The sequence below is a fragment of the Typopeltis vanoorti genome, chromosome 1, assembly GCF_054136105.1.
Source record: "Typopeltis vanoorti isolate ZY-2024b chromosome 1, IOZ_Tvanoo_1.0, whole genome shotgun sequence".
Taxonomy (NCBI): domain Eukaryota; kingdom Metazoa; phylum Arthropoda; class Arachnida; order Uropygi; family Thelyphonidae; genus Typopeltis; species Typopeltis vanoorti.
Window position 1 is genome coordinate 168522461 of NC_143549.1, and position 24210 is coordinate 168546670.

Consider the following 24210-nt stretch of genomic DNA (forward strand, 5'->3'; position numbering starts at 1 on the left):
AGGAGGGATATTTGTAGAAGGAACTCATTCGCTCTCCACTGTCCACTCTTTCTTCGAGAGAGAGTGGAAAGTGATTGCGTATGGTAAGAATAGGTTCGTATGCCACGCTGATATAATGATATTTGAAGAGTTTAGCGATTTTTGCTTGAAGACCTACAGATGTAAGGAACTGAAACTGATTCTCAACTTTGCATATTCAGTCAACTAAAAAAATAAAATTAACATTCGAAATTGAAAACGAAGGCCAACTATCTTCTCTCGACGTCGTCATCTCTGAAAATCCTGTAAAAAGTTTCACCTTAAATGTTTATCGCAATCCTGGCGTACCGGACGTTAGCTGTTATTGTCATCTGTTCACCATCTCTCACAAAATATACAATCATTTTTACTCTTAATTTGCTACATGTCACGAAAAGATAAATGAAGAATTGCTTATTTTACTCCGTCAACTCACTCTTAATGGATATTCTATACAATCGGTCCAAAAACATACTATTCTACAATCTCACTTCGCACCAAATCATCACATGCAATTTTTCGGCATATTCCATAATTACAATAATTTCCAAGTTTTGTATTTGCGACAGTGTTACTTGTAGTGGAGATGACCTCTTAATGGGACCTTGTAATCTTAATGGGACCTTCTAAAACAATGAACGTCACCAAGTGTGGTAACGTTCATGTCCATAAACCACACAGTTACAGAAACATCCTTATGAGATGGTGCATTGCCTTGCTGAAAGAGACAATGGTCAGTTCCGTAGAAATGCCAGAAATTAGAAAGCATTGCATTGTCCGGAATGTTCATATACCGCTCAGAAAACAATGTTCGTGACACAACAAATAGAGGTCCGAGGCCAAACCAGGAAAAACAGAACCATGCCATTACACCTCCTCCGAATTTCATAGCTGGGGGTCAGTCTGGTAAGAGACGGTCACGGGGCATCCCACACATCCATACCAGCACATATGCTCGGTACAGAGTGCAGCGATTCGTTGCTCGACAGCTTCCTCGTCCCACTGTACACGCTCCTTACACCACTGAAAACGACGCTGCAGGTTGCTTCTGGTAAAGTGTGGATTGCATATTGCGGAACTCATCTTGTGAGCCTCGGATCTGAATGTTTTGTGCAGATTCGTGTTCCAGTCGAAGTCCAGAACTCTGCATTCAAAGTGTCCGCCGATGAATGGCAGTTTTTATATATTATCATTAGTAGCACCCTACGATTACGTTCAATGAGTGTGGTAAGTCATCCACTGCGGGTAGCACTTGCAATTGGACTCCTTTCACTTCCATCCCAGTATGGCATCACTGGTTGTTGACCTGAGATGGCCCAATTTGTCAAAATGTGCCGAACATTCTGTAATGACTACAAACTCGACTCGTCACATGGCACGATGCACTTTGCTCATGGGGATGTCCGATTACTTCTTTCCAAGAAATGTATAAATATATAAGCCATTTTGTGCCAGATGGTTGATGATGGTATAATGATAAAATTTTATTACATTTAATTTTTATATATTGATAATCGTTAATCTTACTTAACGTTTGCAAAAAAAAAAAATCGCATTTCAATATGAATATTTATGTTCTTGGTTAGAAAGATAAATTTATAGAATTTTTATTAGGGAAAATTTAAAGCATTTTTTTTATCAACATGAGAGGCTATAAACCTGCAGCAAATCAGTATTATATGAGTGTGATTAAAAAGTAAGCTGGAATCTGTTGATATGATTTCTGAAGAATTGGATTTGTAATCCGTAGGAAAAACTATGTGACAGAATTCGGTCCCCAGCGATAAAAATGGGAAGGAAAAAGAGAGATACGGAAAAGTTGGTTGCATGTTTGTATCTGAATAGTGAAGGAATATTTACAAACAGTCTAGTGTATTTACAGGCTTAAAGAAGCGTGGAGAGGTAGCTAATGCTACGGATGTGACTCCCTAATCCATCCCAAAAATGCTTGGATGCATTCCTAGGGAGAATTTTGGTGCACCATCCCAAATGGGACAAATCTATTCTTAGTTAAGGTGGTTTGGGAGCTTATAAAGTGCTAACAGTTAAGATGAGAGGAGATAAGGTATTAAACAGAAGGTAATATCAGATTCCTCACAGACATGTGGTGTGTTTGTGTTAGAAAAAGATGACAGCGGAAGTCAGTCAAAGAGATGTGATCCAGTACTGATCTCGGTTTTATCAGATCTTTCATGTGTGAAGTTGCAAATGGTGGAATAATAAACTACAAGTTGGTAGTTTCTTAAATAGACATTCGTAATGAACCCCATCAAATACTCAGCAACCGTAACGAGCCATTAGATAATTTCCACTAAGCCTTTCCATAGCTTAATCGATAGATGGATGATGTTAAAAGATCTGCTGTGGATCGAGAATGGGGGAGATTCAAGTCAGCGGTTAATGATGATCTTGAGGGTTTCGAGGTGATGAAGCTGACGTTGACAATTGAACCCATTATTTTCAAAAGAACTGAAATAATGAACTGATTGAACTACATATTTAAAGAGAAATTATACGAATCTTTGTTAATAATATGATAATAATAACACTGATATGAAATACAGTGTGACCAAAACCTAAGGACCAACACTATTTCTTAAGATCACAACCGGAAATTCAGATGAATCAGCTTGTGGTAATTTGCATAACTGATGATTTCGAGTAGAAAATAGGTGCACATTCAAATTTTCGAATCGCGCACAAAAGGGTCATGTGGTAGTACTCAAGAAGATAAGAGGCAAAAGGCCGCGCTAAGTGAATTGTGTTTGAAGGAAGCCCTTTTTTTGTGAAGGGATAAAGTTGCAAATTTGGTTGCCTTCTAATGTCTCAAAGACTTCATCTAGATGATATCATGTGGAGAAAAATTATTGGAAAGTTTGAAGAAGGCAGAAAAAGTACTGATATTGCCACAGAATATCCAGGATTTGAGCAGCATTTCAAAACGTTCATGGAGCATAAAGACAGTTGTTTGGTTATAACAGCAAAAACTTAACCTACGCACCCTGGCAGCTCAGCTTGCAAGTCGGTCCATTCAAGCACAGGAACGTGGATATCTCGACAAACTGTGGCAAGACTACGGCAACAAGTAGGCCTATAGGCCCGAAAATCTGTAGTCTGCGTTCCTTTATCCACTTGTCATCGTAGAGCACGTTCACAAGAAACCGATCCGATTTGCTAATGTACTCTTTAGAGAAGAGTCGTTTTAGTCGTTTCACCGATTCTGTACGACATGTGGTCTGGCTTGAAAGTGGTACTGTTCACCATCACAAGAATGTTCTTGAACGGGATAGATACGGCGATCCTGAGTCATGTCGCGGGACGCATTGTTTTATGGACGCACCGAGCTACAGGCGCTGGAAGAAGGGACTTTGGCTGGTGAACGATATTGCCATGAAGTTCTTCAACGTCATGCTCGATTATTTTGCCGTGCTTTAGGCGAAGAATTCATTTTTATGGATGACAAGCCACAACTCATCGTACACGAGCAGTGGAGATTCTTCTGGAGACCGAGGATATTAATCGAATCGAGTAGCCAGCACGTTCCCCAGATCTCAACCCCATAGAACACGTTTGGAACTCAATAGGGAAACGCATTGATCCTCGAAAACCCCGTCCAGAAAAAAAGGCCTTATTCTTTCTCTGAAGTAAGAGCGGGAAAATTTGCCTCAAGTTTGCAAAGTTTGCCTGAAATACTTGGTGCTAAGCATGGTACGACGTTGTGAGAGCTGCATTGCAATTCGGGTTAGAACTGCGATGCAGCTCCATTCTAAAATATCTCTCCGTATAGTTTTCTGCAAGTGCTTTACATTAATCCTTAACTGTGTCCTTTGGAAATATCTAACTTTTCCCAAAAATGTATTGCAGTTTAATTTGTACGAAATTTGTAATGCATTTTTGCGTAATATAATAAATTATATTACACACACAGAAAAAAAATGACTAAGAGCCTGTGTAGCTCAGTGAAATTGGTTTGCACTTCTCAGCACTAAATCGCCCGAAATAGACTTAAGTTCAATTTAGTCGCCGACTAGAGGAACCTTTAGCCGATCTCTGGCAAGGAAAAGCGGGTTTTTTTCTCCCCGAAACTAGGGTTCTTCGTCCCGTAAATTCATGAAAACTGACCGTAGAACCCACACTATTTCAGACATTGAAAATGTTGTGTTAAGATTAGGGACCACGAGATGACTGTACTTGAGCCGTCTCTTCACTGCGGGCCTCTAAAATTAGTGATAAACTTGGGCCAGTTAACTCTGATTGGCTAACAGTGGAGATTAAACTGCCCCTCAGTCTCCAAAAATTAGATAGGGCTGAAACGGCGTCGCCTACTCCCTATACGAGAAAAAAAAACGTTAACTGTTTATATATATATATATATATAATTTATTGTTATGCTGGCAATAAATTTGAGCGCATTTGGTTGTAGCGATGAAACTATTTTCATATACAGGTAAAAATTTAATTCGTCCTTAACTTTTGAACACTCGTATACGAGCAAATCGATTAAGTGTGGTGTTCTCTCTCTCTCTCTCTTTCTATTGACTCAAATTGAATATATAAACTGTGTCTGGAGCAAACTCTTACCTCTTACTTTTGAAGAAAATAAGTATTTTACGAAGAATGGATACATCAGTTATAGCAATTGTTTAATAACTTAAATCGCTTCACAAAAAAGTAGTAATAACTGTATTTTTGTAGTTCATAAAATAGACATTTACTTGAAATCCGGGTCAATTGATTAATTATATTAATAGGTATAGTTGCCAAAAGAGTTGTAACAGTTGACAATATTTGGAGATGATTGCTTGTCATTTAACGACTACATAAGAATTATGGTGTACATGATAATCGTTCCCAGTATCGGTAATAAAGAAAAAGAGCGAGTTATGTTATGAAATAGAAATACGTCGGATAGTATATGTTATCTGAAGTGTTTTGTTATTTTTTTAATTTCACTTACTAGCTGAAGTTACATCAAAACTTTATCTAGTAAAACACACACACTTTATTTTCAAGACATTTTCCCTTGAATGAACATCATCGCATACAAGAAATATGGATTTTTGAAGAAATCAAAAATTGCAAACTCTTGAAATTTTTTTTCAACAGAATTCCAAAGCTATTTTTGTAGTGGACTGTGTCTTCGTAAGAATCATTAGGCGTTCCCCAAAAAGCAATTCGCTCTATGACAAAATGTTACCATATACTTTATTTAAATATAAAATAAAATGAAACATTTTCTTCTATGTAATTATTATCTTATTATCATAGTTTAGCTTTCATATTTTATGAATTGTCCGCGCGGTTAGCCTAGTGGCTATGCGCTTCGCAACCATATGCCTGGGGAAGGAGTGTCCTGGGTTCGATTCCCGTCGCCGCCGTAAGGAGCTTAAGGATCTTCCTCAGCCATAGCCAAGTTAACCGGTTTGGGCGTGGGCAGCGGGGTTTTTTCCCCTAGTTTATCTGGGGGTTTTCATCCCCACAAGCAGGCAAATCGGCCCGGTGAATACATGTATCTACAGCCACAAATACTTAACTCCCCTTGAGGAGGCTCAACTCGCTCCATTAGGGACGGGGGGGGGGGGGAAGGAAGGAAGGAAACTCCATATGAATAAAAATAAATTTTATGAGTTAGCGCGAATGGTAATAGATGAATGGTAAGGACTCCTACCCACGAAAGATTGTAAACGTATAATATATTAGTACTGCAGATATCCTAGAGATGTTTCTAATTATTTTTATTATTTTATGTTTTTTGTATTTTTACATAATCCGGAAACCCTGTTCCAATGACCACCATGGAACGTTTTTCTAGCCACTTCAGGCCTCCAGTAATTAGCGAGGCAGCAATTTAACACCAGGCGTGGATATTTGTGATTGTCTATAGACGACAACAACAACAGGCATGCAACCGCACGGTGAAAGTCCAACAGTTCAAACTGTCTGTAGATCAAACACATTAACTATTCTGCCAGCAAATACCAGTAAGACATTTGTAGAAGGCTCATCTAAAAATTCAAATTCATTCAAGGAATTGTCGCAAACAGACAATTCCTTATATATATATACTTGTATATACAATACTGTATATTTCAAAGTATGTTGGCGACAATATGAAAGTGAAATATTCAAAATATAACTACTTATAGAAGTCATCAAAGTCAAATCCACATTAAAGAATCTACATGCAGAAAACGTTGGTTTTTCGTCTTGACATGTTATCAAAAACGCAGAATCTGAAACAAACCAATAAATTCCTGAAACAACAGCTTTAGCTCAAAGAATCTGGTTCATCATAATCAGGATTATGATGGTAAATTCTTCCCCTTTGGTTGTATTTAAAAATACTAATCGTGAACTTTTTAATGTTATCAATATATTTTAATAGTTCTCTTTTAATTTTTATTAATTTTAATTTAAACACTACTAGCCATAGTCAAGATAAATTGACCTTTAGTTAAATAAAACTAAGTAAAATAAGTGAAAGTATTTAAACTTCAAACTCAAATGTGGAAATGATTCACATTAGCTAAATGCAAATATTTCAATTATATATAATATAATTGAAATTATTATAATGATTTCAATTTATTAAATGAAATTATAATGCCCATAATGCCCTAAATGCTCACCCATAATATGCCCTATGCCCTAGTATATATATATATATATATATATATATATATATATATATATATATATATATATATATATATATATATATATATATACCCTTTTTTGAGAGTAATTATAGCCAATGTATTTAAAACTAGTTGGTTCACTCCTAAACAAAAACAGGCTATAGTAGCCGAAATTATAATAATAGTGTCATCATGAAGGTTATTTTCTTGATCATAAATTAGTAAATAATAATACTTTTTGGTTTACCGATCAAGTGTTGATCAATTTTATTAACTGAACCAACTAGTTTCGCCACAACTCAGCATTGTACACATGTTAAAGAAAATAGCGATTCGCATCACAACGGACAACAAGACCCTTCAAGATGAGTGAAAATTTATTTCCAACAATTTGTACTTGAACGGATATCCAAGAAGACTAGTCAATAAAATCCTTTTCTCTGAACCACCACAAAGAGAATAAGAAGATATTCAATATATAAAAACGATTGCAATTCCGTTTGTAAGTGGCATCTCCAACAAGCTCGCCAATCTCCTCAAACAACATAAAATAAGAGTACCATTCAAACCAATAGAATCTATTAGTAAACTACTAAGATCTCCAAAAGACAACCATCATTTCTACAAATATGCTGGAGTTTATAATATTCCATGCTCATGTGGCTCTAGTTACATCGGACAGACTTCGTAAAGCCTCGAAATCAGGAAAAAGGAGCACATTGGCTATGTCAAAAACAACAGACAGGACATTTCTGGCATATTGTCTCATTTCTCTACAACTACCCATGTCATCGAGTGGGACAAAAGCTGTTCCCCTTACATAGAGGAAGATTACTATTCAATAATTTTCAAAGAGGCAGCCACAGTCGCCCGTTCTACTGTCAACCTTAACAGAAATCAAGGCCTAATACTCCCAGAGATATGGAAAACCCTAATCAGAACCTTAAAAACGGAAGAAATGAACTTTAATACAAACTACAGAAAGTTCCTCAGCAACAGCTAGCTGATCTTGTACACGCGATACGTGTTTCACTCACGTTCGATACTATTTTATTTGTAATTATTCTAGTCAGTGTTTTACAGTTATTCTTGTCAGTTTGCAGTTACACATAATTGTGAGATTGTTTAAACCTCTATGTAAGCCCTGAAGATGCCAACAGATAAGTGTGGCGTAACTAGTTGGTTCAGTTAATAAAATTGATCAACACTTGATCGGTAAACCAAAAAATATTATTATTTATAATAATAGTGTTTAAGAGGAGTAGCATGGGAATTTTCCCAGAAACTATACCTAATTGAAATTATTTTCAATTAAATACTCATACTTATTTACAATTAAATATGCACTAAGTTGGCTTTAAGCCAACTTGGTACATATCATTTAATATTTGCCAGTTTCAAAATAGTTTTGTTCAATTTTTGCTCATAACTGTGGAGAATTCAGTGAGAAGAGCAGATAAAATGCATATAGTTATTTTAATTATGTAACTCCATGCAGTTAACTCTCTTCAGGCAAGCTTGTGTAGTCCTGTGGAAATTACGTTTGCATCCATAGAGCTAGGCCACCCAAGAAAAAGACCATTCTAACCAGGGCAGTACTTATGCAACGGCGCACGAGTCTCTAGCTGGGGACACGAAACATTATGGTCATTTTAATCCCCAAATAATGATGGAGGGGCCCAGGATCACTCTAGCGCATCGGGCTCTGCCTCTCTCGGGAAAAGTATAAGTACAGCTATGGTTCTAAGTTCGATTCTAGTTCGCCGACTACAGGAACGTTTTCTAAGCATTTCTTCGGCCGCTTCCAGAATAAGACAATCTCTGGCACTGACAAGCAAGTTTCTTTCCATGAAACTCACGGAAATTTGCCGTAGAACCCGCATTATTTCAGACAAAAATATATTACGTTATTGATCGCGAGATGGCAGCACCACTCCTCTGCCTCTCTTCACTACATGCCATTTAAAATTAATGGCAGTCCTGGTTCAACAATCTCTGAATCACTACGGGGGAGGCAGAGTTCCCCTCAGGCTTCAAATGTTAGGCAGGGCTAAAACGGCCTATGGATATAAACGACGTTAACGGATTTTTTAAACTCCCTATTGTGATCAAATAGTCAACCATTCCAAAAAGTAAATAATCATCAATCGCAAAAGATATTCATTTCAAAAATGACTTTGATTAAGAAAAGGCCGAGTTAATGACTTATGAGGAACATTCTTGTACAGGAACTTTTTATATTAAAATTTGCGATTATCAAAACAGACATTACAAGACCATGTGCTGAGATTTGTTTATGATAAATTTGTTTATAATAAAGAACCTTTTCATATCTTGTTTATTGAAGAATAAAAACCATAAAGAAGCAGCTAAGAGTGTGTGCTGAAAAGTTGCGATAATCATGAAGGAATTGATATAGAACCATGTAACTTACATATTATTCTACATATTCCCCACGAAGTGTTATACACTTGTTACAACGCTGCTGCATCATTTGCAATCCTCTGATTAAAAAGTCTTTCCTTTGTTGCACAAATCAGTCCTCAACTGGTTTGCGCAACAAAGGAATTTTACTTTTTTTTTTTTTAATTTGGGAATAGGAAACAGTCGGATGGGGCCAGGTCTAGCGAATAGGGTGGATGAAGTAGACATTGAAAACCTAAGTTTTCTATAGTTTGTTGGGTTTCATCAGCAGTGTGAGCAGGTGTCTTGTCATGTTAAAAGCAACACGCGTCTGCTCGGTTTCCCGCGGCGTTTTACCTTCAGTACTTCCTTCAATTCCTTCGGAGCTGTAAATAAACTGCTGCTGTAATCCATTTTCGGGGTACTTGATAAGGATTACACCTACAATGGCAAGAACATTCCTCATGACTTTTTTGTTCAGAACTTCATTGGCCGTGGAGAACCTTTGCAATTCCATTCCATTGACTATTGGTTGGTCTCTGGGTCATAGTGATGAATTCATGTTTCATGAACAGTCACAATATGAGCCAAACATTTGCACCTGATTTCTCAAATGACCCAAAACCCATGAGATGACATCACACGTTTCTATCTTTTGGTCGGCATTCAAACATCTGGGAAATCACTTTGCTGAGAGGCTGCATGTCCAGATGTTGGTAGATAATGACCACAAATCGTTCCTTGCATATCCCCAGAGTCTTTGCATTGTTTGTGACTGGTATTCGTCTATTATCAAGGATCATGTCATACACTGCATCGATGTTTTCAGGTCTGATCGCTGTGAAAGGTCTTCCTGACCGATCGCTGTGAAAGGTCTTCCTGATCCATCTGCTGTCTCAGGATGCCCAGTTGTAAACTTAGTCACCTACCTGACATCTGATGGATATGCTGCGGCACAATCCCCTAAAGTCTCGCACAAAATTCGGTGAATCTCAGTTGCGGACTTGCTGATGGAGCACGAAAAAATTGATGACGGCCTGCACTTGTGTGTCTTTGGATTTCTTCAAAACCTCTGACTCGTCTGCTTATATATACTAAAAGAAAAAAATAAATTTATTATAATTTGAGGAAATATGTGGGTTAAAGGGTTTAAAGATATATTATTTCTTGTGGTTATATCAGTTGCTTTCATATAATTTTTGTTCAAGATGTTTATGAGCACTTTTCAGTTCTCTTTTCATAACATAGATCGATTTACACTATATTATACTGATGTACAATATTCATGTCTATGTTAGAAAAACATCTTGAAGAACAAGCAAACTAAAAAAACTATTGGTTAATGCTGCTGTGTATTCGACAAGAAAATGTTCATGATGTTATGCTGATTGTAATCACTGTGGAATTGAAAAGTATAGGAAAATATATTTTTTGAAAGAAAAAAAGATTATTAAAAATAACACCTATTTAATTAACCTTTACAAAATGTTCGAAATTGCGAAATCAGACTCTAACGTGTAAGCCTATTGAAATGGCGTTTGCTTTCATACATAGGCCATCTGATGAAACACTGTTATGTTATAGGTTCGATAATAGTCGCCGACTAGTAGATATTTAAATAAACCTTTCTTCGGTCCCTTCCCGAGTTGTCGATCGTTAGAACACACAAGTAGGATATTTTTTCCAGGATACTTTTTTTTATTCCACTATCTCAAAAACATCGTCCGTATAACTCACTATTATAGATAATAATAAGAGAGTTAGGGTTTTAAACCACAAGATAGCTGAAGTTGGCGCCATTTCATGTCCTTTTTCAGGAGTGAGAGAGTAGGGCAGATAACTGCCGTGACATAGTAATCTAGCCTATTTTTATTCTTCTTCTTCCATGATATCCTAGTGGTGTCACTTTTCCACTCAATAACTCTGATCATGATCGTACTTTTACTTTTGATGTTACTTTTTCCACTTTTCCAATCCAAATAATAATTTTGATCAAGTTATAGAAATTCATCTTGGACTGAAAGTCTTCATTCAGCATTGAACTATAACTTCCTGCCACATATCCAAACAACAAGAATGTCAAGGCACCCGAGGAAAGTAAAAAATATATTGTAAGTTGGAAGAAATAAAATCACCTGCTTCACTCGCAGCTCTCAAGCAAGTTAATTGAAAACTCGTCTTCTTCTCAAGTGGCAACCTTTGTCCTATAGCTCTGCTAACAAGGTTATTGAGAAGGTTAATGAAAAGTAATTAACCTCCAAAATAGCGAAGTTGAAGCAGATCATCAGAGAGACGATGCAGGAATTGCAAAAAAAGTCGAGAATGATTTAAATGAACAGAGGGAGAAAAATAAAATTAAACAGGGAAATAAGAAACAACAAAGCAAGGAAACAGGTAAGTCAGGAAATAACGGTAATCAGGTAAGTGACATCGTTAGTAAAAAGAAAGACGTTATTTGGTATGGTGACTCTATAATATAATAAAACATGCTATATGTGAGCGAGTTATAACATCGAGTTTTCCTGAAGCGAAAATTAAAAATATAAAGGAAGCAATTCAAAAACAGAAAAGAAAAGTAAAAGAAATCATAGTTGTGGTAGTTAACGATTTAACTGGCGATAAGTTCAGTATGAAAGGGTTGTTGAAAGAGACGAGAGTGAAGAGTGAGAAAGTGAAAATAATAAGTAGATTACCTCGATATGATAAAAATGAATTAAGAAGAAGGGCTATGGTAGCAAACGATTCGATGCGTAGGCTATGAAGAAGGCATGGATGTGAGTTTTTGGATGTGTAGAGTGAGTTTGAGGGAAGTATGGATTTGTATGAAAATTGGCCTATACCTGAATGCATTTGGTATCAAGAGTCTGGAAAAACTAATAACTGGTATGAGGTCTAAAACAGAAAGTCAGGGGAACTAAATTATAAATGGAGGAATGGTGTGAATGTGAGTGTAACAGCGACATTTTTATATAACTGTGTTAATGACGGGAATGGGCTTTGTCACGGAAATTTGACGAGGAGAGAAAGATTTCGGGTATGTGTTCATCCGATTCGGACCCATCATATGAGTGCAAAGATGTCACCATGCGTAAGGCATTAGAGAATAATAGAGATCTGCAAGTTGCCCAGCTGTGTCAGGCAGACTGCAGACAAGACAAGACAAAAGAACAAACAAGTAGATTATTATGTCTGTACACAAATCTTAGGAGTATCAGAAACAAAGGGACAGAGTTTGTTGCCCAGGTCAATATGTTGCGACCTCAGATTGTAGGTATTAGTGACACCTGGCTATCAGAATCAGACCTATTAACTGGTATCGAGTGTAACAGGTACACTTTTTTAAGGAAGATAGAAAGGATAGGAGAGGAGGGAGAGCGCTGCTAATGATATCGGATGACTTCACTCCAGTTAGAGTTGAGACCTCTGATTGTAGTACTTCTACTAAAAGTATTTCATGTGGCAATGAGTTTGAAGCCATCTGGTGTGAGGTGGAATCTACCAGCATCAATTACATAGTGGGGTGTTGTTGCTAGTGATGAAGAAATGTATCGCCAAGTTGAAAAGATTAGGGCGAAAAGGGTAATCATAATGGGAGACTTTAATTATCCAAATATTGATTGGGTAGCAGTAGAATCTCATGAGAAGAATGAACATGCGTTTATTGAGCTGTTGTGGGACAACTTCTCAGGTTGCATGCAACAGAGAGAACTCGAGGTCAAAGAGTGTTGGATTGGATTATAGTGAAAGAGGGTGTTGTTAGATCCTGAATGGACGATTTTGGGGAAATTATTCATTCAGAATCTAACATGAGAATTTGGCTAACTCAGATAATACCTGGTTGACAGCACAGAGTTCTGAAATTTTTTGTAAAGGAATTTATGTAATAACATGTAAATCGCACTAGAAAAATCTTGTAGTTGAGTTAAACTGGAAGATTATAGGATTAATGAATTTTAATAAGGAAATTGTAGTATAATCTGTCCCATTAAGCTGTCTTAAACATAATACGTCTCCAAAGAAGTTAAGAGTACTAATGCAAGGGTCGAGTTACATACGCACGTATCGGCCGTAATGCCGCCAGCGGACGGAGTAGGGACGAGCGAAAGGGATGTCCCACTCAAGTAGGAGCATAGAATGCGCTGTATCGAGGCAGTGAGAAGTTCGAGTCCGGGAAGAATGTAAAACGGACGGCGTAGTCGTAAGCCTATTGCGGAAGCAACCGATCGAAGGAGGGCCCGAAACAACACTTGGCCGTTAACAGACCTTCGGAAGAAAAAGATTGGGTAACATAGACCTTTACTGTATGTTTGAATGAGACAGAATTTAGTGTTAGAACATATTAAGTGGACAATTCATAGTGGACTATAATAAGGATTTTGTATTTTGAGCTAGAGTAATTCTGCTAAACAAAGGAATGTCAGGAGCGAAATTTTAGCTGCATGTGACTGAGACTATATGTGAAATTGAAATTTTTGTAGATTTATATCAGAACAGTAACGGGTTGAGAATTGTATTTTAATGTAGCATGAAATAAGAGTTTGGTTTTTGAGTAACATAATTAGCTAGATTTAATGTTTTATAGTTTGTGTTAGATTACCAAGTTAATCTAGAAGTGTTCTGTTAAATTAGTATTGAGTAACTAACTTAGCAAGAGATTTTGAAAAACTTAGTATCGTATTCCAATTATAGCTGTAAAGTGTAATTTGTTCCAATAAACATGTTTTGTTGTATATGCCTGACACGTGCTTGATTTGAGAATTCAAATTACCACTTGCAAAACTTTAGAACCATAGCGGGAGGGAATTTAATGAGAGTGTTAGAGTAAAATAGATCATTGGCCACGGCTGAAATTAGAGCCAGTATCTATTTAGTGTATATTAGAATGAATGCCAATTAACCTAGGAATATTCCCTGAATTTTGAATAAGCTCATATTATAGGACTCTGGCTGGCGCAGCAATAAAAAATAAATTTGCCAGTGTCCAAAAAGGAAGCATTCTTAGGTGGAGTTAAGTAAGGCATTCTTAGGTAAGTATATTAGTATATTATATATCAATAACGAAAGTAAAAGATGATTTTTACATTGGCGCAGCAGATAAAATTTTAGATGAGTAAGGTTTGAGTAAGTAAGAAGATAAATAAGTACAAATGAGTAAGTTAGTAATAAAACAAAAGAGTATAAAGATAATAGAATAAAATATAGAAAAAATCACCATTTAACAGTGGTGTTTCAGTTAAAGACGTAACTATTCTGCCTCTGGTTGGTGAGAGTGATCATGCGGTACTCACTTGGGAAGTGACTACGTTTATGAATTTTCCATTCAGAAAAGATTACATGCTGAACTACAAACCATGAAATTATGACCAACTGAAGTTTACTGAGTTCAGTGGAATGGGATCGATTGCTGGATGGAAAGAATATCGAGAGTGCATGGAAAGCATTTGCTAAAAGCTATCAACCTGATATAGGCAACATTGAGTTCACTGTTACCTCTTCACTATATGAAGAAACGCAAGTGTATGAAGACGCGGTATTAGAGCTGTTGCACAAGTTGAATAAGAATTCAGCAATAGGCACTGATGGGATATCAGCACGTGTGCTAAAAGAGTGTTCAGCTGAACTGGCCATTCCTTTGACGAGGCTCTTTAATGAGTCTCAGAACAGGGAAGTTTCCGCAGGAATAGAAGGAATGTATGGCAATTCCAGCACAAGGGTGGTGCAAGTAATTCCAGCACAAGTGGTGGTCGATAGTTGGATGTATCCAACTATCGACCAATTAGTATCTCATGAGTGGTTGTGAAGATTTTGGTAAAATTGGTTAGGGCTCACATTCAGAAATGGGTTGACAGTGAATCTCTGATATCTGGAGAGTTCATCGAAAGACAATTCATCGAAAAGGCAATTCATCGAAAAAACAGTTCACTGAAAATATAAAATTTTCGAAAATGTTATGAGAAAATTGATCCATTTAGAACAAAAACTGAACCGTGAATAAGGAGATTACAATGCTACTTTCATAGGGAAAAATTATAGAACAATATGGTTCTTATAGTCTTTCTTGTCCGATAACTGTTTCGTGTCTGTTCATGGGACTGCTTTGCCTGCTTCGGAAGAAAAGCCCAGCCGTATCTATATCTATATTATGCCTGCTAACTTGCCTTTAGCAGAACAGGGCTGATAAAAATTATGCGCAAATGGGATTAACTACCCAGGTCTTTCTTTCTAACTTAATGGCTTCGTTTTTACCGACTGAACTATGAGGGCTTCATAGTTCATAGTTCATAGATATGCGAGTTCAATACAGCAATTATTATGGGATGAATTTTACTCAGATTCGCTATTTGAAACTTTTACAAGAAAATGTCGAACCGTTCCGGTTTTCAGTTCAGCTATATCCGGGGAGGCAATGAAATAATGTGTCCAAATTATGTACTGTATTACAAAAACTCTCTGACTTAAATGACTTAGTAGAAGTTGTTGGTACAAGAAGCTGTCTGCATGGTTCAGTTTTTGTTCTAAATGGATTACTTTTACCATAACATTATCGAAAATTTAAAATTTTCGGTGAATTGTTTTTCGATGAATTGCATTTTCGACGAATTGTCTTTTGATGAATTGTCTTTCAATGAATTCGTTTTACGATGAATTTTCCTGTAACCGAACAACATCGGTTTACTAAGGGAAGGTCATGTTTTAGAAACTTGTTCACATTCTATAACAATGTTACATTGAACTAGACAAGGGGAATGGATACACCATGATACTTTTGGATTTTGGTAAGGCTTTTCACAGAATACAGCATGGCAGACTGCTGTATAAATTGGAGAAAATGGTTACAGGAAAATTCATCGAAAAGCGAATTCATCGAAAGATAATTCATCGAAAAGGCAATTCATCGAAAAACAATTCACCGAAAATTTTAAATTTTCGATAATGTTAGTCTTTCTAACGTTTAATTAGAAAGACCTGGGTAGTTGATCCCATTTACGCATAATTTTTATCAGTCCTGTTCTGCTAAAGGTAAGTTAGCAGGCATAATATAGATACGGCTGGACTTTTCTTCCGGAAATAGGCAAATCAGTCCCATGAACAGACATGAAACAGTTATCGGACAAGGACGACTATAAGAACCATATTGTTCTATAATTTTTCCCTATGAAAGTAGCATTGTAATATCTTTATTCACGATTCAGTTTTTGTTCTAAATGGATCAATTTTCTCATAACATTTTCAAAAATTTTATATTTTCGGTGAACTGTTTTTTCGATGAATTGCCTTTTCGATGAATTGTCTTTCGATTAATTGCATTTTCGATGAACTCTCCGGATACCGGAGAAAATAGGTTTGAGTTATAGAATATTAGCATGGATAAGAGGATGGCTGACTGAGAGATATCAAAAAGTGATATACGGGGGATGTGAGTCTGCAAGATTTAAGGTAACTAGTGGTGTACCACAAGGTTACCTTAAATGCCTGGTTCCACTGCTATTCAATCCGTACATTAATCATATTGGGAAGGATTTGACAAACGACATACAGCTATTTGCTGATGATGCAAATAGAGGTATGGTAATAAGGAATGCTGGTGATTTGCAGTACTTGCAGAATGATTTGAATAGGCTGGAATTGTGGGCATGAGAAAATGGATGTCAGTAAATGTAAAGACATTCACTTTGGCGTGATTCGATATCCAGTGTCTTATTATATTAGTGAAATTAGGCTAGACGAAACTGATGAGACTAGGGATCTTGTGGTGTTACTAGATAAGAAGTTGAAGTTCAGGGGCCATGTGGAAAAGATTGCAAATACAACTCAAAAGATAATTACAATGCTGAAACGAAGGTTCACATGTAAAGATGAGGAGTTATTTTGCCTTTTTACAAGGCCTTGATAAGACCTCACTTGGACCATTATGCGCAGATCTGGTCTCCTGGTTTCCGTTGTGATTCTGATATACTCTCTCCAGTATATCAGAATGAGAGTGTTAAAAATGATATCAGGATTGTGGAATACTGAGTATGAAGACAGATTGAGAATTTCTAGACTGCAAGCACTGGCAGACAGGAGGAAGAGGGGGTGATAGGATTGAGACTTACAAACTTCTGAAGAGGTCTTACACGATTTCACTAGATGAAATTTTTCAATTTAGAGATTCAATTCAACGAGAGGGCATCCTTGGAAGCTGAGAATGAAGGCCGCTAAGAAGGAGGTGAGGACTAGATTTTTCTCTCATAGGGTAGTGCGGGATTGGAATGGATTGCCATTGGTTGTTGTCAGTGCAAGCAGTGTGAATGAATTCAAGAATAAGTATGATAGCTGGTGTGTGTGTAATATGTGGCCTCCGTCGATGAGTCTCTGACTCCCTGGATAATAATAATTATCCGGGGAGTCAGGGTCTCTCTTGATAATAATAATTAATATAGCATTAATTTTCTCTACTCACGCATACGACACGGTACATTTCCCATACATTCAGAAACCTCTGTTGTGTTGTATTCACGTTATTGGGTAATAAGGAATTTTTTCTTTTCTATTCTTTCTTTTTTCTTTTAGAAAAAAGAAAGAAAAGAAAAGAAAAAATAAGATCGAATGAGCCTGAACGATAATGCTACCACTTAAGATGTGTTTTAATATATAATAATTAATTAATTAAAGCCCTATTCAAAATGAATTTCAATAAATTAATTAATATGTTTAGCTTTATCATAGCTTTATGTTTAGCAATATGTCAAGAATGGTCACTTAAATCGCTTGAAACTTTTCCATTGCACTTGCTAAAAGTGATCAACAAATTTGCTGTGGATCGAGAATAGTGGAATTCAAACTGCTGATCACTAATTCGCTGGTAAGATCCTCTAAGTGGTGATCTTGGCTGTTGATGTTGCATCACCAGGTTGATAGCTTTTAGCAAAATGGGCACTCATTAGTTGAACAACCTTTTCTGCATCTCTCACTCTCATACCATCTGCATTCAGAAGAGTTAGCTTGCAGAGCCATTTCTTTTCATACTCAGACTTAACTTTCTGTACAACAGTTGTGAGTCTTCTGGCCTGCTGCTTATAATTTTCATAACGGACATCACCTTTATACACATTGTATTCCTTCCACATCATCCCTTTCTTACGAATTTCTTGCTTAATAACATTACACATCCATTTGACTCCTACCCTATTTATTATTCGAACTCTCGGGACACATTCTGATATCGCATCATTTAAGTATTGTTTAAACACTTCCCGTGCACTGTTGATATTCTTCACATCCAACAACCGATACCATAGTGCAGAATCCAGCATACTCCTCAGTTGGTCATAAGTTCCTGCTTTGTAGTTCAGCGCGTAATCTTTTCTGAATGGAACATTCGTAAATTTAGTCTTTTCACAAGTGAGTACTGCATGATCACTGTCACCAACCGGAGGCAGAATAGTTTGTCTTTAACTGAAATACTCTTTGACACTATAATCAAATCTAATAATCGTTGACCTCGAGTTCCTTCTGTCACATGCTGCTTGAGAAAGTTATCCCAGAACAGCTCAATAAATGCATTTTCATTCTTCTCATGAGATTCTACTGCTACTCAATCAATATTTTGATAATTTAAGTCTCCCGTTATGATTACTCTTTTCGCGCTCATCATTTCTATTTGATGACGCATTTCTTCACTAGCAACCGATCCACCAGGTCAGTAACAACACCCCACTATGCAATCGATCTAGTTAGATTCCATCTCACACCAGATGGCTTCAAAGTCGCTGTCACGTGAAATACTATTAGTAGTAGTACTGCAATCATAGGTCTCAACTCTAACTGGATTCAAGTCATCCAATATCATTAGCAGCAGGCTCCCTCCTCTCCCAGCCTCTGTATCGTTTCTAAAAATTGTGTACCTGTTATACTCGTTACCAGTTAGTATGTCTGATTCTGATAGCCAGGTGTCACTAATTCCTACAATCCGAGGTCCCAATTGACCAGGGCGACAAACTCTATCCTTTGTTTCTGATACTCCTGGTTTTCGTATATAGACATAATAGTCATTCTGCATATTGTTTTTTATACTCTTGTCTGCAGTCTGAATAACACAGTTGGACAATTTGCAGATCTCTCTATTCTTCTTCAGTGCAGTATACATGTAGACATCTTTTCACATGTTTGATGGGTCCGAACTGAACGAACACAAAGCCGAAATCGTTTTCTCTTCGGCAATATTTCCGTGATAAAGCGCATTCCCGTCATTAGCGTTATATAACATTGTCGCTCCTATACTCATATTCTAACCATTCCTCCCATTTTAATTTAGTTTTCCTAACTCTCTGTGTTAGGTCTTATACCAGGTATTAGTTTTAAAGGATTCCTGATACCAAACGCATTCAGGTGTAGTCAGTCCCTCTTATGCAAATCTAATCTTTCCTCAAAAACTCACTCCATACATCCAAAAACTCTCATCCATTCCTTCTACAGAATCGTTTGCCATCATAGCCGCTCTTCTTAATTCATTTTTATCATATCGCGGTAATGTGCTTACTATTTTAACTTTCTCGCTCTTCACTTTCGCCTCTTCCAACAATCCTTTCTTGTCCTCTCTTATAGTGAATTTGTCACTAGTTAAGTGGTTAGTACTTATTACAATTGCGATCTCGTTTACTTTTCTTTTCTGTTTTTGAATTGCATGTACTATATTTTTAATTTTCCCTCCTGGAAAACTTGACGTTATAACCTGTTCATCAACAGCATATTTTATCACAGAATCGCCATACCTAATAACATCCTTCGTTTTACAAGCACCGTTACTTACCTGATTTTCGTTACTTTCTGATTTACTTGTTTCTGTGCTTTGTTGCTTCTTATTTTGCTGCTTATTTTTCTTTTCCTCCCTATGTTCTTTCCAAGGCCTCTCGACTATATATAATTCCCGCGTTGTCTCTCTGATAATCTGCTTTAATTTCACTATTTTGGAGGTTCAAAGTTTATTTTTCACTTGGTTAGAGTATAATAAAATTAGTTTATTCCTTTATCCAAGTGTGAGCAAACAAAGTTTGCGCCTGAAAGTATCTTCAGGACTGGAGTAAGGTGGTACAACACCAGGGCAACTCGTTGCAAAGGTGGAGCAAGCTACCAACACTACCACCTTACTAACACTACACCACTACCATCTTCAGGACTGGAGCAAGGTTACTGTCCAGTCAGTTATCCGCAGTCCTGAAGATACTTTCAGGCGCAAACTTTGTTTGCTCACACTTGGATAAAGGATTAAACTAATTTTATTATATTTTGGAGGTTAATTCACTTTCAAGAACTTCCTCAATATCTTCAATAACCTCCTTAGCGGCAAGCTTTCTTGTTCTCGAGTTCGCTTCTCTTCTTAACCTTACCTTTTTTGTGTGTGTGTGGTGTGTTTTTGGCTACATTTCTAACTATATTTATTATTGCAATATCTTAAGAATTTATTATAAAACACTACACTTACTATGTGGGTGAATTTAGAGCTCGCGTAAAAGTGTGTTTTACGCGAGCTCTAAATTCACTCAACATTACATAAGATTAATGATTTGAATAATCAGATAATAATGATAATTATTAAATTACTTAAGAATTGTTAATTTTAAAGTTACTGAACTAAAACAACTAATTTATTTTTCATAATACAATGTAGAACAGCATACGAGCTTCGATCGACTATGTGCGTTTATACATTTTCTAATTCTAATCTGTCCATATTCCATTTAATGTACGCACACACCTCCCAGGGTTCTGTCATTTTATGAGAAGTTGACAAATTACCTGTAAACTGAGTAAAACAAATTCCATCTAGTTTTTTAAAAGGAAATTGATTTTTGTCTTAATCAATTTCCATAGAATCCTATAGAATTTCACCTTTGACAGCTGTTTCACTAAATAATAATCAAAGCTAGTTTCAAGGCAAAAAATATTCCAAAAGGTAAAATATTTTTCTAAGCCTAAGTGAACAATCACTGACTTACTGCGAAGTGCAGAATTATCGCGACTAATGATTATAATTATCTCACATTATTCAAAATTTAAAAGCATTCTGTTATCTACTTATAATTTAGCAAAAAGCAGTTGTTACTCATAAATTTTAAAACTTAGCAACTACTTTTCTACAGTGTTCCTAAAAGTTCTTTTTGAAGATTTTCTTATACAAATTATACTATGTTAAGATTCAATATACATAAATTTCTCAATTTGGAACTTGTTGCACAGTTCTTTTCAAAATCGGGATATTTTCACTAAAGTGAGTAGCAATTTTCTGATGCAGGAAACCGCGATTTAAAGCAACTGTTTTGGCCGGTACCTATTGTATTGCAATAGTGACAAGGCAAGTAGACTTATTTTGCCTTTCTGTGCACCAAGGAATTTTAATTTGTTACATTTTTAAAATATTAAAAGTATACAGTATTAGGAAAGGGATATATATGTTACGGTTAAAATGATAAATCCGGTTATTATTAATAATTACCGGTTAAAGTGAATAATTAGAATTAATCACTTTAACCGGTTAAAGTGAATAATTCCTAGAGGAGTCTGGTAAATCTAATAAAAACATGTTTATAGGTTTTATATACAGGTTTTCATTCTCAATAGAAATTATAACAGCTTAGGTTAGGTTAGTTTATAATGAAAAAAGAAAGAAAAGTACTTCTTTTGCACTCAATGAAATCAGAAATCATTATAAACTAACTTAACCTAAACTATCCTGGATGTCGCACGTCGAACCAGCGTGTAGTCGTAGTTTGTCGTGGGCAGATTAATGGGGATAATAGATAAACGTCGTTACTGTACCTCTTTCCTCATCAATGGAAAAACAGTGATCAGTTCCTCTCTGAATTATCTATTATTCCCATTCATGTGCCAATAACAACTTTTATTTGTTATCCCCCATTTATCTACCCGCAATCATTAAGCTCGGCCCATAACAAAGTTTATCTGGCATCCCCATTAATTTAACTCCTCTAAGAATTATTCACTTTAACCGGTTAAAGTGATTAATTCTCGTAAATTATTCACTTTAACCGGTAATTATTAATAATAACCGGATTTATCACTTTAACCGTAACATATATATCAATCTTCACGTAGGTATAGTTCTTTCATCATTCAAATCTACTTTTCTAATTTTGAGTGTCGTTTGAATCCTCTTCGCCATCTTCTGACAGGCAAAATACCAGTTTCACTTCGTTTTCAGAATAGTTATTAACCGGATCGTTCAAAACTGCCATTAAGAACTGAAAGACAAGGAAATCGCTAATAATTGGCAACTGATATGTTATTCATTTATGATAAAATTTCATCTAAATTCCTTAATCTGTAATTCTGAAATGTCTTTCGTATTGCTTTCATAATAATAATAATTCACAGATTTAGGTCTACTACTTCCCTTTAAATATAAATGTACAGAAGTATTACTAATGCTTAATTAATATTATGATTTTCAGTCTTATTATCTTGTGACACTCTCCAAGTTAGGAACCTTTTTCCTTGTACCTCCCCTTTTCTTTTCATTACATAATTTTTACAAATAATTATTACTAAGCGTTTTATTTATCCAAAATATGTTAAAATAAATCAATACATTTCAGGATGAAGGTGGTATTAAGAGATACAGAGAAGATTAATGTATAAAAATTAATACATGGCGTATTTCAAAAAATATAGTAAATTGTAAAGCTAATCACATTTCTCATTTAAAACACTTTTTATAAAAATAGAAAACTATATTAATATTTTCGGGCATAATATTCTTGACTTACATTTTCACACACGCACACAGTGTTGAGGTTAATGTCTTCAACAATAGCAACGATGACGGTAATTATTAATGAAATTTAAATTAGCAATTTTTGAAAAAATGATCTTATACACAATGATCTTATAATGATGATATACACATACGTAGAACCTATAAGAACACCACTGCCGCGTGTGGGACAAAGGCAAAGGGTGAGAAGAAAAATAATTTTGCCTTTTTCTTGAAGAGTTACAAATTGCAGTTGTTTAGGAATACTTCATGAGGAAGGTTGTTTCATAGGTTAGAGGTGAACAAAATAAAACAGGAAATAAACGGAAACGAAATAAAAGCAAGTGAAGTGTTTCTGCAGCTGCGCTGAAAAAGATGCTGTCCAGCTGCTGCTGCTATTGATGTAACAGACCCAACAGTAGGTGCAGGAATGATAATTGCCAGTTCAGTGGAGCAGTGACATTAGAAGAACCTGTAGAACAAACGCCCAGCTGAAACATAGAGTCTGTGAGACAGAACTTGAAGTGAGTCTTTTAGAGCGGGATCATCTATTTACTGAATTAGATAAAATTACAATTTTATCTTACAATTTTATCTAATTTCATAAATCACTTAATTTGGGAGTAGGGAGCAATAGAAGCTTATATGAGATTGATCTACCCTTCCAAATTTTCAGTTTTAGAAGTTGATATTTGAAGCAAAACACACCTAGCTGTTAATACTCTTTCAGAGTTAATGTCATATGTTATCTGTGGCGGACATTTTGTGGAGTAGAAAAGAGTAAGAATTTGGGAGATTTGTTTAAATTGAACAAAAAAATTCTTTCTCTCGTTCATCTTTTTCCGTACTTACCCAATCCTCTATCACTTAATCCTTGCTGTATCGATTTAAATTCTTCCCCTTTCCTAAGAAAGAAGTAAACCTTTCCCATCCTTCATAAAGTGATCTTCGACCATTAACTTATGATCTCAACCATGGAGTTCATGTACAAAGGCAACCTCCTACTTCTTCTCAGGGCGATCAACTTCTGAAATTTAAATATAGTTTTCGGATATGAGAAGGGAGGTATGACTATTATTCTGAGCTGTCTTCTAGTCAAAATAATTTATTGAGTTCTTATAAGAACAAGAATTGATTCATCACAAGGATTTCTGAAACAATACAAAAAGCATCCATTCATTGTGAAATTATATTTAAATTACCGGTATATTGTGTCTTTAAGAAAGGTAAATTCGAAATATTATCCGTCTCGTCTTCTATATGGTCCAATGGTCTGCTACAGCCAAGTAATTTGACTTATAAATCTCAAGCTGGTAAAGACAGAGTAGTCTGTTTCGTATGTTATTTGGCAATACGTGCATTCTCTAACCCAGGGTTTCCCAAACTGTGTTCTTTGGA

The 24210-nt window shown here is 36.0% G+C and overlaps 1 protein-coding gene across 1 annotated transcript in view; it reads left to right on the top strand.

The window, feature by feature from the left end:
* The first annotated feature begins 1661 nt into the window (after nt 1–1661).
* Nucleotides 1662–24210, top strand: part of LOC150110632 (WD repeat-containing protein 47-like) — a 264760-nt gene continuing 242211 nt past the window's right edge. Inside the window, exon 1 of the mRNA XM_090403442.1 lies at nt 1662–1714. Coding sequence (XP_090259568.1) covers nt 1662–1714 — 53 coding nt within the window. The remainder of the gene's footprint in view (nt 1715–24210) is intronic.